The sequence below is a fragment of the Callorhinus ursinus genome, unplaced genomic scaffold, assembly GCF_003265705.2.
Source record: "Callorhinus ursinus isolate GAN/ISIS: 27379988/994484 unplaced genomic scaffold, GSC_fseal_2.0 scaffold16, whole genome shotgun sequence".
NCBI classification, from domain to species: Eukaryota; Metazoa; Chordata; class Mammalia; order Carnivora; family Otariidae; genus Callorhinus; species Callorhinus ursinus.
The window spans coordinates 16,779,425-16,795,941 of record NW_027397078.1 but is presented as its reverse complement, the minus strand read 5'-3'; the positions used below and the strand labels follow the sequence as shown (position 1 = coordinate 16,795,941).

Below are 16,517 nucleotides of genomic sequence, written 5' to 3'. Positions count from 1 at the left end.
TTCAACTGTGCATTTCACATTTTTGCTTTATGCCCAGCTTTACGTCAGTTTGCGACAGGGGATGAAAAGGCCCTGCTTTTGAGAAAATTCCTCTCTCCCTCAGTTCTTCTCCAGCTCTCATCCCAACTCCACCAGCTCTCCCCAGTGGCTTGGAGCTTGAGGGCATTCCCAGACTCTCCCTACTGGCAATGTGGAGGGAGTAGGGGGAGGTGGGACTCTTAGGTGGGGGAGAAGGAAGTAGGGCAGGAGTTGGGAAAGATGCTGTCACCCACTGCTTCGGCCACATGTCCTCGCCCTCTGCTCTGGTATCACTGGTCTTTTTGATATTCCCCCATCTTGAGCTACTTCAAGGCCTTTGCTCTGGCTGTTCTCTCTGTGCCTACTAGAATAGTTGCCCCCAGATAAACGCATGGCTCACCTCCTCACTTCTATCAGCTTCCTGATGTTCTCAAATGTTCTCTTAGTAGAAAAGCTTTCCTGACCAAACTACAGACAATTATGTCTTCATTCCCACTCCCTTTCTCTCCTACCCTGGTCTCTTGTTCTCCTTAACTGCATTTCTCAAACTTCAGTGTGCACACTGAATCACCTGGGGAGCCTATTAAAATGCAGATTCTGATTCACTGGTTCTGGGGTAAGGCCTGAGATTCTGCATTTCTAACAAGTGCCCATTTGACGTCAGTCTATAGACTGCACTCTGGAACACCTGACAGTATTGAGATCGTATCTATTTTCTTCTTTATTAGCTCATTATTATTCTCTTCCAGTCAGAGTACACATTTCATGAACGGAGAGATTACCTTATTTATTATTCTCAGCACCCCGTATGATGCCCACTACACAAAAATTACTCAATAAATACTTATCAAGTGAATAAATTACCTATGTTGTTGGAAATCCATACTGGAATTTGAAATGCATTTTCCATTACAAACATTATTGTTACATTCAGGTACTTTATAGGTTAAATAGATTTCCGTACCCTCGCTTAACAAGCTTCCTACCATGTGTAAAGTGGCTTAAGTAGGAGCATAAACACATAATTATGTTCAGAGTTCAACAAACTTATAAACAGATCATTGGAGCCCAATCTTTTTACAGAGTTACAGAGTGAGGCTGAACATGCCAGAGAAAGCTAGAGAACAAACACCAATAAATGATTATATAGGAACCAAGCTATGCATATGTGCTGAGGGAACCAAAAATTATAGGTCATAAAAAGAAATAAGCCTGATATAATTACTTGAAGATAAACCCTGACATAGCAATTTTAGTGTCCCAGATTGACAAAACAAAACCAATCAAAACAAAACAAAAGCAAAGCAAAACAAAAATGCTTGCACAACTTTTTTCAAGTTTCCAATGTCATGAAATGGAACTCTGATGAGGACTCAGAAACCCCAGGGGACATATGAGACACACTGTCCCTAGATTCTATGACCTCTTTTAACCCAAATGCTACTTATGCTTTCTATTGAATTATCAGTGTGCTCCCCAGGGTGTGATATTGCCAGTGTGGTTTATTTCTACTTGATATAAAATAAAAATCAACTTTACTTGAAGAACCAGTCACCAGGCTTTAATACTTCAATCATTTGATCTTTGAAAAATAGACAAGGCAAAAATACAAACAACGCCCCCCCCCCCAACCTGCACCAAGATGTTTTAAATTCTGCCTAATTACAGAACTAGCATAGCCAAGTTTTCTGGTTCCTTTCCCCTGAGATCCAAAGCCAGCATTAACACTGCCACGAGATTTTATGCATGCCTTCCATTAACAAATGAATAAAAAGTGAAGTAAAATAAACTGAAAGTATTCAGGAAAAATAAAAGTCAAAGCTGGGCTACATGAAGAAACATTCCTTCCAAGTCTGCTTTTGGTAGTCAGGGTCTATTTTTCTTTTCCCTGAACCAAACATGGAAGAGCTCTTAAAGTTGTTTTCCAAAGGGCCGGGGGGCGGGCAGGAGGACCATGTGTGTTCCTGTGGTTTCAGCGATTTGCACCAGCGTATGTGAAGAATACTGTCCAAATGATAGAGGATTCACTGAGACGGAATCCTCACGTATCTAGCGCTAGTTGGTACTCAGGTACCCTACCCTGATCCCCTCTTCAGGAGCAATACACCCATCCCTGCTGCTGGGAGAATCGGTTGTTGCTGGTATTCCTTACTAGGAATTTGGCCCCAGAAATACTCTTTCAAGGTCTCCCTTTCACCCCACTAGGCAGCCTCCAAATGGGCAATGACTGGCTGGTTCAGGAATACAAAGGCCATCCCTCTCCTTGCCAATCCGGAGAGCCTGCAGAGTCAGCCCCGCTCTCAGGCTCCCGTGGAAGAGGCCGAAGCCTCTGTTACAGTCAAATGACCCTTCAGCCTCTTCCACCGTCTACTCCCTTGTACTTTTCTTTGTCATAGATGTAGCTCCGGAGAACACACCCCAATATACTTTTGTCATCCTGCACTCCGAATCAGAGTCCATTTCCAAGGAACCTGCTCTAAGGCATTTTGCATAGTAAGTAACACTAAAGCTTATTCCTATTTTCATAACTGCAGCCAATTTTCCCTTATATCCAGAGATCATCTCACTGTTGTGCTTTTGAACAAATGGCTGCCACCAAAGAGCATGCGATTGGGCATACTTACGGGCTCCGACAGTGCTCTGTCCAGGAGCCGGGCCAGGCAGCTTTGCCCTCAGCTCTTGAAGTAAGTGGGTTACCGCCTTCCAATCAGAGCTCAGATCTTCCAGCTTTCTCTTGAAAAGAAAAGCATACGTGTTATTTATTTCATTAACATCTTGAAGATAAGTCATGTTGTTATGAATTCATTTTGTGAATACATTATCGTATTTCTATTGTATTTTACTTCTAAATTAGTTTTTCTAGGTAGAGCTCCTTTCAAAGGTATTATAATTATTTTACCCAACCGCCCTACAAATCCAGGCACAATTTCATTTAAAGGAAGTAGAGCGCAAACCTTAATGAATGGAAAACAAACACAGACAAAAAACATTGTCATCTCAGCAACTGTCTTGACCCTCTTGAAGAGTATCTAGTGTGGTTGCATAGAAGAATTATCCAGAGAACATTAAAAAATATCATCATGTCCTGGCTCACCCCAGATCAATTATATTAGCACCTCTCAAAGGGGGAGGCTGGGATACACATGGGGATAGGACACTCAGAGTTCACTTCAAGGAAGGACTCTTGTCCCAAATGGTGGAAAAGATGGCAGAGTGGTCCTTCAGGGACTATCTCAGCTGCAGAGCAAGCCCTTCCTAGGGCAGCCCTCATTCAATGACCAAGGTGAGGGTATAAAGGCTCAGTCCATTTTGCTCAGAGCAAGACAATTCTGAAGTGTCATTTCAGCTGCAGGGCTCCCCATGGAGTCACCAAACCTGTATGTGACCAGCAGCGTGCTGGTATACGTTTAACAACTGACTCTCTGGAAAAAAAAAAAAATCCTAATTTTCGTGTTTGCCAATTTCTGGGGTGGCAATACTCCCACTGTGGCCAGTTTCACTTGACCAAGGTGGCAAGTGGCTCACAAAATGCCTGAAAATTTGACAAAAGATCGTCAGGAGCAGATAGGAGGTGAGTACAGTACACCAGTGGTTAGCCATATGGTTAGTTATGGCCAGGAGAATGTGAACAGAAGTAATATATGTCAGGTCTGGGCTGAGGCTTTTAAAGAATCTGTGAGGCTTCTCTACCCTTTCTGCTGGCTGGAAGCAAAGGAGTCTAAGGTCCTAGGGAAAACTTTTTCAGTGGACTGGGGGGGCGGCGGTGGTGGTGGTGGTGGTGGTGGAGAATTAGTCCTAATGCCCTGGAGCAGCAGTTCTCATACTTTAGGATCATCAGAGTCCCCTGGAGGCCATGTGAAACCACTGAGAGCTGGGTCCCAGCCCCAGAATTCTAGATTCAGTATATCTTGGGTGGGACCCAAGAACTTGCACTGCTTACAGTTTTCTAGTTGACACTGATGCTGACTGTCCAGAACCAAAGCCTACGGTGATCATTATACCTAATGAGTTATCTAAGCATCGACAATGGACTGGATATGCACCATCCTTGAAAGGAATAAGAAAATAGGTCCTTAAGTCATTTTCTGTAGCACTTAATTCTCTTAAGAAATCCCATTTAAGGGGCGCCTCAGTGGCTCAGTCGTTAAGCGTCTGCCTTCGGCTCAGGTCATGATCCCAGGGTCCTGGGATCGAGCCCCGCATCGGGCTCCCTGCTCGGCGGGAAGCCTGCTTCTCCCTCTCCCACTCCCCCTGCTTGTGTTCCATCTCTCGCTGTGTCTCTCTCTGTCAAATAAATAAATAAAATCTTAAAAAAAAAAGAAATCCCATTTAACAAAAGCTGCCAAGGGAATAAGTCCTAAAACAAATACTAAAAATCCATCACTTCCTAATTTATATCATCTATGCTCGTGAGGTACCTTACGTCTATTGTGTCTGACATGACAGCAAACCAGGGCTTTTAATTTTTTCTAGTCCACAGTGCATGTTGTGGAACATTTATTATCACATCAATGAATATAACTCTTTATTGAAACATAAGTCTTGAATCCAAAAGGAAACAAACAATACCTCTGATCAGTGAGGAATACTACCATTGAAAGTCACGTCATGTGGAAGATATTTTTCCATTCTGACCTCAGAGCTAAACACTGAGAATTAAATATTATAAAAAGCTAATGAATTAATACAGATTTGGTCTCCCAATTCCCTTGCAAAGTTGCAGGGACTTCACAAGGACAGAACATTAAGAATAACCGTGCTGATAACAAAAAGTAGCAACAGATAATAGGGAGGAGATAATAAACATAAAAACAGATACTGAGAAAATGTAGAGGTCTTGGTCATTTCTGGAAGGGCTAACAGGGCAACATACGGTGGGGTCTCATCATACATCATTTAACTTATAGGAAGTCACCTATATGTGCTGAGAGAAAGAGATTGCGCGATTACAGACTGATTTCAATACTGCTGGCATCTGCCCTCACTTTCACTCAATGAGCATATGGCTCCAGAGTGGCCAAGGAGAGACAGGAGCTTTCTGTTCCTACGGTAGTTCAACTTTCTTCTCATAGTGTAAGCCTCTCACCGCATTGAGTTTGCTTCTAATATTTAAAGATACGTATTTATCTTACAATCTGGCTTCTAAAAGCAAACTACTTCATCTGGCTCTCAATTGAATAAACAGTGATCTGTATTAAACTTCATATTCCATGTGCATCAGTGCATAACAAAACAGAATGGTAACTGACATTTATAACGATGCTCCTAAAAATAAAAGCAATTCCATCGTGTTTTAGAATTAGAAGTCCCGGATTTCAGTCTTAACTCATTGCTACGGCTTAGATGATCATTGGCAAATCAGATAGGTCACTCAGATTTATCATCCTTGAAACGTGGATATAACACCACCACCTGACTCATAGCTTTGTTGGAGAAACTAAATGAGATATTTGATGAGAAAAGAACTCTGTGAACTGCAAAGTACTATCAAATTGTTGGTTAGTTATTATGCACTACTTAATGAAGCAAAACAGAAGATGGTCAATAAAAATTTGCATTAAAATATTAAAATAAAAATATTTCAATGTGTAAAGGACAAGGTTTTGGTTATCCTAAAAATAACATGTTTATATATTCAGTTTCCTTTTATTAATATATACATTCGGAACAGTCTATTCATTTATTCGAATGTTATCTTGCCCACTGTCATTTTCAGAAGGGTAAATTTCAATGGGTATAATTTCAAATGCAGAAATTTGAAAAAATGAAGGAGTGCCCCCGATGTACCACAAACATCTGAGGACACTGTTCGGTGTCAAAAATGCAGTAAGTTCAGAACTGTATATTCCCCAAACTTTTGTAACAATTAGCAATAGATTTTGATTCAGCTGGTGACAAAAATATTCTCTCAACTTCTTTAAGTCTCCACATACTTCAGAGTTGAATTCGATGATCTATATATTATGGAAGTTTTGTTTGTTGGTCTGGTTTGGTTTTGCTTTTTGGTACTCTGGCAAGTGCTCAAATTTTCTACTCTCCCATCTTTGCTATCAGGCCGTCAACTCCTTTCAGGTAGGAAAACACTTTTGGTTGCAGCGAGTAATGCAGCGTTCCTCACATAACGAACTTGAAGTAGGCCTCAGTACAAATCTATAGATGGTAATGATTTCTTCACCATGTTAATACTCTTTAACCAGATTTAAGGGAATGAAATATACGTCTAAATTTCAACATCTTTAAATATAAAATGAGTGGGGATAATAATGATCAAGTCCCATTCTTGGATTAGATTTCCAGAATTTGAAAATTTTGAACATGCTAAGTCAATTGCAGACCCCAGGCTTTCCCCACGAGAGCCCCTCAAGATTGGCCATCGTAGGAGATTCCAATTTTACCCAGAGGGAGAAACTTGGAGAGCATTTTTGAAAAATGGTAAACTGGGGCACCTGGGTGGCTCATTTGGTTAAGCGACTGCCTTTAGCTCAGGTCATGATCCTGGAGTCCCAGGATCGAGTCCCACATCGGGCTCCCTGCTCAGCAGGGAGTCTGCTGCTCCCTCTGACCTTCCCCCCTCTCATGTACTCTCTCTCTCATTCGCTCTCTCAAATAAATGAATAAAATCTTTAAAAAAATAAAATCAAATAAAAATGGTACACTGAGTTTCATTAGAGGGGACCTTTGCAGCTGAGCATTATGTTCCATGGTATAAAAGCTGCCTGTATATAATCATTAAATTTTAAGATGATTATCTCAAACAATGGGAAATTTATTCTTTACCAAGAGCAGAAAAGAAGCATAAGAAAAAAATGATTTTTGAGTATAGCTTTCCTTTTTAAATTTAAAACGGAATACAGTTTTAAACTCCATGCGAGTTTGGCATTTTCCAAATTTAAAAATCTTACATGTTTCTCCTGTGTATCTGGCAAGAAATTAATATCGGCTACATAAATAACTGAATCCACCCACAGCTCTATGTACACAGACATGCATGTGAACGTTGTAACTGAGACATATATGTCTCTATGTCTATCTTTATGAATGCAATTAATACAACTGGGGGCCAGGAGTGAAATTCAAATCTCTAAATGCTTGCCCAGTTCCAGCACAAGCTACTGAGTAAGGCTCACGTGAGACTTTCCCTCCAAGTATCTCCTCAGACACGAGTTGACTCATATTATTAGAGCCCTCATAATGTCTTTTCTGTCATGTTTGTATTATTGTGAACAAAAAAACCTGCATAGTAGCTTGCAGTAACCTCAAGAGATGGGAATCTGGGATGCTTATAGAAGTCACCTGACAGTACTGGTTAATAATAATTTTTTTTTTAAAGGTGAAGGAGGTTAGCAAACCATTAGCAATGATTCCTGGAGTATAACCTCACACTTACCAGTGGTGAAGGCCCTTGTACACAAATCTTTTAAAGACAGTTTAAAAAAGCAAAATAATAAGTGACTCTGATGGGGTGATACATCATACATATCTAAGAAAAATGAAAAGATTCTCTTCTCTCCTAATATCTTGTGAATGGGCAGTGAACTTGGGGATAAAAAGTCCAGCGATAACACTGAGGACATAAAAAATGACCCTTTTGGTAACTCGCAGCTAGCTAGGTGTGATGGCCCTGACTGAACATAAATAACAGTCACGGAATATAAACTACACACAGACAACGTCACCCCAGGGCCATGTGTCAACAATACAGAGACGAGGCCACTCTACCACCACAAAAAGGACTAATATAAAGCCCTGCTACTTCAACAGTCACAGCTCTGTCCCGCTTCAATCCCCTCACCTTCTAGATAAAAATCATTATTAAAGATACCCAATCACCACACTGACTCTGTTGACAGCATCTAATCCAAATGGGCTTCCATTTCCCTAATCCCTCTTGAGAATCATCTAGCCAACTGAACCCCATAAGCAGCTCTTTCTAACCCCCTCTTACTGGGATGCCCCACAGTCTCCCTGGAGAGATTTCTCCCTTGCTGCGGTAAGCTAAAAATCCTAACTTTTTCATTATAGGTATGTTCCCAGTAGTCTTTGGATGGACAGGTTTAATGGCATCAAACGGGAATTCAAACTGTGCCATCCATTCTGCAAATAACTTAGAAGGAAGATGGTGAGCTCTAGAATTCTGGAATATACATATGAAGAGTGTGAGTGAAACTGTTTCATAAAATATAACATGGCAAAAGCAATATTTCTCAAGAGTGAGTTTTTCTGTAAAATGAGATTTAAAAGATGGAAATGCTGCTCAATTAAGAAATTAAATGTAATCCGACACTTGCAATCTCATCCTCATTCCTAAGTGTTCATAAGTTGCTCAAAAATCTATTATAAATCTTATTTTCCCTGTGGGAAGGTGGGACTCTCCTTATTTTCAAGCAAAAATAATTAGCATTTATTCAGCCTCTCACAAAGACTTCCTCAGTTGTAAACCTAACTTCTATGTTTAAAAAATGAAATTCTGAAAAAAAGAAAGTCTGCTACTCACGTATTAATAAATTATCAAATATCTCCAGGATTGTCACTTTCTTTCTGTATTCTTCTCCCAACTTTTTCTATAAGCACTGACATGGAAATTATGTTCACCAAAGGCGTGAGTCAAAATGGACCTATTCAATTCAGGGGGACAGACTTATGACTGTTGTCTCTCTATTGATTTCTGATGTTATAAAAAATCATTGCACCAGATAAACTAGATCGTGTGCCTGACAGAGCATGTATGGAAGCCAAATATTGTTATAAATGTAATATTTCATTAGGCAAGATTTTGACCAATAAGACACAACCTGTTATATCATCTAAAAATCTTCAGACGCACATCTGTCTCAATGTATTAAAAGTTATCAGGCAAACAAATAAACCCTAAGGAAGTTCTTGGAAATGTTATGATGTTGATATTAGCAGTAGAACAAACTTGCTGGGAAAAAACAAGCTTAATCTAGTTGATTAACAACAAAACAGCTGGGAAAATGAAACATCCCTGGTTGTGACTGACTTTAATAGAAAATGACTAATGATGCTGTCATTCTGCAGCTACTATTTGAGGAAATGATGCCTGGAAGATTATAACTGCCCTCTTGACCGTTTGTCTATGGCAATTCTTTTGTGTTAAAGGTTGGGGTGGAACATTTCGGCCAAATCCAGAAGGCCCTGAACACCTTAAGTTTTCTGTTACATTTAAAAAGGAATTCAAGAACATTAGTAAAATATATCAGTAGATTCACGGTAACCAGATTTTGTTTTTATAATCTAAAAAGGTAGCAAAGCAAACCAGCTGGCTTCATCTCATCACTTCAGCAAGTAACCAAGACATTTTAAATTTCATTAATGCTCTCACTTCTGATATACAGAAGTTGATGTAAGTATTCCAAAATACATACACACATTGAAAACATTTTAATAGAAAGAGTAGGGCTGCAAGTTGAGTTAAAGAATGAGTATCAATAGAAGAAAATGTCTTCTAACTGCTTTAGTTCAAGAGAGAGTTAAAAAAAAAAAACACCTTAAAAACCAAATAACTGCCTTTTTTTTTTTTTTTTTTTTTTTTTAGTGGTTGTCAATATTGTTACTGATGGCGGTTGTAATTGCTGCTTTTAAACCGCAAAATTACTCTGTGGAAAGTGGAACCTATTAAAAAAGATTCCATCAGCAGCATTATCATAAAATATTATTACCAAAGGAATAACTTAAGCAAAATGTTTAACAATTTATCTAATTTATCTGACCCATCTTCAATTTCTGAAGATGAAGGAACCAGATACAAATCAAATGAAAGAAAACTGTGCGTGTGTGTGTGTGTGTGCATGCGCGTGTGTAGGGGGGAGAAAGAGGAGATACAAAGCAAAACAAGAATGCTTGTTTCTTCAGTCACATTTATTCTAAAAATTTTCCAGTAATTTTGCATCAGAGATCTAGTGCTACGTTTATGTCATTAGTAGAACTGTCTTGTAACAATATATTTGACCTTTAATGGGAAATTCTTAAAGAACATAAGGGAGTGGGTTAGTCGGGGATGACAAAAAAGGAAACTAAAAATTTACTATCTTTGAACGTTAAAGGAATCCTAGAGAAGTTGATGAAGTGAAGGAAAAGGGGAAAAAAACTTAACAGGGATGAGGCCAGCTCCCAAAGAGAACTCAGCTTGGGAGGTGAGGACAGGAGCCGGACAGACAGGCTGTCTGATGCAGCATGTGGAGGAGCCAATAGACAGTTTCCTAAGAAACAGAATCATGCTCTGCTATGTCCTCAATTAGAACGTCTGTAAGCGGAGGACATACTAATTATCCATTTAAACACGAGATCGTGTATGTGTGTGTGTGTGTGTGTGTGTGTGTATACACATACCATGAGTTGTCATGTTCTTTTTTAAGAATATCACTTTCTTCTCCCTACCTTATCATTTCCAAATGAATCTTCCCCCCAAAACAGAACCAAACGTTTTTCATGAAAATATGCTGCAGGCTACTCAGACCCCTTTCCCTTCTATGAAGGGGTGAGAAACCTGGATGTTAAGGAGAAAAGGCATTAGGAGTAGCCCAATTTTTAAATCTGGATATATAAAATGAAAATTGAAAGGGGCTTTATTTACGTATTTTCAGAGCAATGGATCACCTGTCAGAAAAATCATCCCCTGACCTTGAAAAAGAGGTGTTTGATCCATGCAGAGATTTAAACAGTCCCTACAGCTTGTCGTCTTGCTGTGCTGGATTCCACATTCTGAACTATGAGGTGGTTTCTGAGCCTCTAGTGTTTTCGGGCTCCCACAAACCCCAGCTCACGTTCAGGTGTTTCCAAGGTCATGGTCCATATGAAAAGCTGCATGTGAATCAACTATTTCTCCACACCCCCACTCTCCCAAGTCAATCTTGCCCTTCTGCCTGTATCAACTTGACATGCTGATTCTCCTCCAAACGCAAGGGATAAATGGTAGAACAGGAATGAGTTTTCACTTAAGTTCTATGTCTCCGAAATGAGCTGACTTAAAAGGAAATGTGGAAGGAGAGAGACCAGAAGGAAAGAGAGCGCTCACTCTACAAAATGGTTTTAAGGAATGCAGATGAGAAGGAAAGTTAGTACCTCCTTGCTCTTCCTTTTATTTCAGAAAGCTAATTCCCCTTTTATATCAGTAATGCAAAGGCATAAAGTAGATAATGCTCACTAAGACGGTTCTGATCTCCAAGTGGCCCAGGAGTTGAAGGCTTGAGTGGGAGGTGTGATAAGTTAGCATCAACTGCTTGGATTGTTTACATATAATTAAGACAAAAATTTTCTCGATGACTTTCAACTAAGAATTTTCCCTCTGTTGTTTTTTTAACAAAGGCAGAAAAGTGAAACACAATTTCAATGCATATCTGTAATGTGTAACAATTGTGCCAAACCCTGCATCAAGTCTCTGAGAAGCAAGCAAAAGTAGACAGAGTAGACCTCCGGAATGGTCCATTTGTTTGTTTCATTGCTTACTACGAGAGCCACTCTGTTAACCAAGGAAAGTGTCTGCTTAGGGACTAGCTTTCTTCAGAGCATCAGCAGAAACCTGGAAATTTGCTGCTTTCAAGACCTTCTCCAGGTCGTCAATCTAAATACTGAACACAGTGTTGCTCCATGAAAATTATCATACCAGCCCTGGAACTGGATGCAAATGATTTATTATTATTATTATTATTATTATTATTTGGATATTAGGAACAGTGACAAGGTAGTCCTGAATAAATGTCTGTCAGTTTCTACACACAAATCTGTGCCTTTTAGCATCCGGTGTTTGGACATTGTATGTTTAGACTAAAACTTTACATTTACCTAAGGAAAGGCCCCTTGTAAACTCAAAGAAAAACAAACAATTTCCTAGAAATGAAGCTTGGGCCAAGCATAATCAGTGACCTTAGAGACAAGAGTCTAAGTCATGGTAATGTTGTTTGCAAGGACAAACTAGTTCTGTATAATGAGGTTATTGACCTGTACTGTTTTAGATCAGTTTTAAACATGAGGGCAAGGCTCACTAAATCTCAGCCTGCAATGTTAGCCAGAGAAACCGGGACTGATCAATAAACAGTCACCATTCCAGGCTCTCGGGAACCTCCATCATAATGGGACCCATTATAATTTTGGTCAGGTAGAGAAAATAAGGTAACCTATACCTAACGTCTATTTATCACTGGACTCTCATTTGCAAATGGAAGCCATTGATTAGCTATTTTTTGAAAACTGAGCTGGCTCTCCATTTCTCTCCTCGTGTAATAGCCTGTGAATAAATGTGTCCCAGACTTCAAAATGTACATGAGGAAAGGAAAGAAGGAGAAAGCTTTCTCCCTGGCCAGCTTTTTTACCAAAGAGAGAAGCAATTACAGACATTTCACTAAAAATTCTTGACCCAATAAAGTACTAAAGCCCGAATGCCAATTTTCCTTTCATAAGAAAAGACTGTCACAGAGAAAAGAAAGGTCACGGACCATATTGTGATTCTTTACAGCTGTTGGAGACAGACAGTATGATGCAGTAGCTTGATTTGAATTAAGCCAAACAATATGAAAAGCATCAAGGCTGGCAAGCAAAGCAATAAAGCCTCAAAGAATTTAATCTACCTTGAAGGTGGGACTACTTTCTGTATTGATGGCAGCACACCAGGACAGAAATGAGTCCTTTAATGCAATGATTCGTTAATAGCCTTAAGATCACGATATATAAACAGGATATGTTGATCAAAAAGACAGCTCAGCCTCTGCTACTGCGGTATGGACAATATTTCTTTACAAGTTATTTCATTGATTATAAATAGACCACGTCAATGGCAAATGTACAACAGGGGAAGCATAACCCATTATGAGGTAATGGATATTGCTAGAGGTTGCTTCATTACCTTCACTGGCTGAGTGGCTGGTTTTTCCTTGTACAAATGCTGCCCTTTAGACAAAATCCCTTCTACATCCGGCTGTTTAGCTTGAACCGCTACTTCAGTTTCCTGGGGAAAGGAACACATACAGTGCAGATTAACTTCACAGTTAGCAATAAAATTACTAAATTTAAATATACCCTTGGAGACTCCACATGCATTGCGGATCAATTTCTGCATGGTACATCGGGGCCCAAAAAGGTAGCTCTGGTGCAGAGAAAAGAAATAGAGGCCGTTGTGGAACACAGTAAGGTTGAACATATTTATCCCAAATCTCCTTGAATCTTACTCCAATACTATTAAATAGAAACACAGACACTAACTTTGTTTTTAAAAAAAAAATAAATCTCAAATGCAATAATGAGGAATAGGATTTACAAATATGATTAATATGGATAAATGCTATCGTTAGCTTCAATAATCCCAGTAATCCTAATGTTCATTTTACTTTACAAACTCCTTATTTTAACAGGATTCTTTTGGGCTTTGGATCCAAAATTTAGCTTTGAAATAAAATCAAATAATTCTTACCACATCATTGTCAAGATTAAGTTTCTTTCTGAAGAGTAAACACTTAAAGCACCATGTCAAGGCTTATTAATTATTAAGCAGTCAAATTAAATAGGCCTTTTGAGGAATGATTTATTTAAAAAACACGTTTGTTTTCCCTTAGTCTAGAGAAGACTGAAGAACGACCAAACAAACAAACAAACAAAAACCTCTTTAGATGTGAATATAAAGTATTTTGTTATTGGCTACTGTCTGGCTGGCTTGAAGAGAGAACAAAAGAAATGTGCATAAATTGAAGCTGAAGGAAATGAAGTTAAATATTACAGAAGACTTTTTGGTTGGAACATTTGTTAAACACTAGGATGGAATATCGATTAATCAATGTCAGGCGTCAGTCAGGGCCTGGGCAATCTTCCCCAGATAGCAACTTCTGATTAACCCATATCTCCCTTCCTCCCTCCCCTACCCTGGAGCCTCCGAGCACTGCTGTGCGTACGTGTCTTCATGCCACTGCTTCCTTTATATACTCCATTTTTATCTTTCTCTCTCAGCGCATCAGAGCAGGGAGTCTTCTGAACCCAAATTACTGTAACTTATAGGGCACAATAGGGTGTCTTACAGTTTATGCATGTTTGGCACATACTCGTGAAAGGGATTATTTCTTTAGTTCTCATTATGACAAATACCAGTGGAAGGTGGGCACTTGAGTTAAAAGTGTTTATAACACTAAGACTAGCCCTGTGTCTTGATGAGTATGCATGCAACACGAACATGCACACACCACCTTTAGGAACAATAATTACGGAGGAAAACAGGGACTAAAATTTTAAGAACTTTCTGAATGATAAAAAAAAATTCTAAGTTATTAAAAAAAATCTTGTGAACTTGTAATGAGTTCAAATTCAGCATGGACTTTGTGAGAATTGGGTATTTCTTCCCTGAAAACTGCTTCTAAGCGCACCCAGTATAAATTCTATACCTTCTGAAAATGATCACAAATAGTCAATAATTCTGCCGATGTTTCAGATATACAGCCAAATGATGAACACTAACGTTTTTCTCTCCCTGCCCCTCTTCTGCAATCCCAAATAGTTCTAAAGATTGCAATGCATTGATGCTACTATTCAGAAGAGTTAGGAGACTGCATTTTTTATCACAAGGAATTCCCTTAGGAAATAAACACATTCTAATTCTTGCAATTTTCATTGGCAAATGAACACGAACAGCAGCAAGTCTGACATTAGGGCAGCCCAGATATTACTTAGAGCCGAATTTGAAGCAGGTGCTTGCTAGATGAACTGAGGAAAAGTTGGCATGCCTTGTAAAATGTCCCTGGTTTGCACCTGCAGAAGGTAAGATATTTCCTCTTCAGGCCATCAAGTTAGCCCCAGATTTAGTCCTCTGATGAATGAGCACTGCAAAGTCACATCATTTCCCTTTATAGAAATGTTTCCTATTAGCATGTCCTTCTATCACCGCTAATGTCATCTCTTTGTCCTTCAATGAAATAATGAAGAGTTTAAGTACCCAGATGAGATTTACCCTTAGTCCCACAGAAATAGAGCAATGGCAAAGGAAATCATGTTCAGCTCTAAATTCTTTGTTGTTATTTCTTGGCAATGTTTTGGAGAACCTGATATCTAATTACATGTACCTTTGATAAATCACTTCACAAAGGCCATTTGTGAAAATAAAATTTTACAATTTACCTCACTACATGTATTTGTGGTGTGAATTTATTAATTAAAATGTAGGTCAGTTGTTCAGGGTCAAATATTATTGCTTGAAGGATCAGCTGTAGTAAATCCAGTTAAATTCACTTAAAATACTCTTTAGCGTATTTTTCTTTAGTGTGAGAAAAAAATAGAAGTATAAGTGAATTAAATTAAAAAAAAAAACTTGGTATCTCTCCATGCAATGAAAGCTTGACACAATGAAGGTGAAAAGCACAGCAGAGCAAACGATGCCAGCCGAAGCACGGGACTACACAAAAGTAAAAAATGCTGCTACAATCCCTAGCTGTGCTGAAAATGTCAAGAAACTGCTATAATGGTATTAACTGCTGTAATAATATTTACAAACCAGAGTTGCTAACAGTTTACTATGTGTCAAACAGTGTGTGTTTCATACATTTTTTCCCTCATACTTAACACTTCCACAAAAAGGGTATTATCTAATTTTACATATGCTGAGACTGAGGGAGATTGGGTCACTTGTCCAAAACCACATGCTCTGCAAGTGGCAGAGTTGAGATTATAACCAGGAAATGTATGCCACCAAATGTCCACTCTATCCGTCCCTCGGTTGTGTATACCGTGTGTGTACGCGCTCCAAAACTGGCAGTCGCCTCTCTTAATACCATGCTATTTTTTTCCTCTTCCTCTTTAACTCCAGTACATTCTGTGATATCCTTCTAGGGTGTAAGTGAGAGAAAATCTGGTCTCTTCCCATAGAAAAGAAATAAGTTCTCACATAGCTTTTAAAATGCACCATGGGTGTCTCTTTGTGGGTTTATGATTGCCAAACTGATGATATCCAGGTCAGAGAACTGGTTTGAGTAAACCTTTTATCTCACAAATGGCCTTACATCTTTATATGATTTAAGATAAGGTGAAGGAGGTCACCACTAAAATGGAAACAGCTAATTATAGTGGCCAGTTTTTGTTAAGTAGAAAGTGTTCAACTTCAAAGAACATTCAGACAAGAAAGTCTTGATAGAATTTCAACCAAAAAAAAAACCCCCACAAAAAATACCCCACCTCCCCTCTAATAATAGCACCTTTCCACTTAGGTTTTTTTTTTTTTCCTCTGCCTTATTCTTAAAATATCCCCTACAGTGTAAGATTGTTCACCAGGAGTCAAGACCCTTATGATGTGACTAGAGTTTGATTTCCTCATTTCACAGAACCGACAGCTCACTACAGTCTCATGCATAATTTTAAGAGAATAATTTGTAGTAATTAGAGAATAGAGTAATCCTTCATTAATAATCACTAGGAGAATATCATAGTGTATTTTAAAATCTAGCCCTCACAGGGTTTCCAAATGGAGTGATGGTCTAAGCACCTTCAGTCTTAGTTATTTCTTATGAAACGGT

General features: G+C 38.9%; 1 protein-coding gene across 2 annotated transcripts in view; it reads right to left on the bottom strand.

Moving 5' to 3' along the window:
* The window catches only part of DMD (dystrophin), a 2,222,747-nt gene that overhangs the window by 681,136 nt on the left and 1,525,094 nt on the right, over positions 1 to 16,517 (bottom strand). For both annotated transcript variants that reach the window (XM_073901937.1, XM_025857655.2), the window contains exons 49-50: positions 12,878 to 12,979; positions 2,643 to 2,751 (exon numbers count right to left, since the gene is read on the bottom strand). In XM_073901937.1, the coding sequence (XP_073758038.1) occupies positions 2,643 to 2,751; positions 12,878 to 12,979 (211 nt within the window). The remainder of the gene's footprint in view (positions 1 to 2,642; positions 2,752 to 12,877; positions 12,980 to 16,517) is intronic.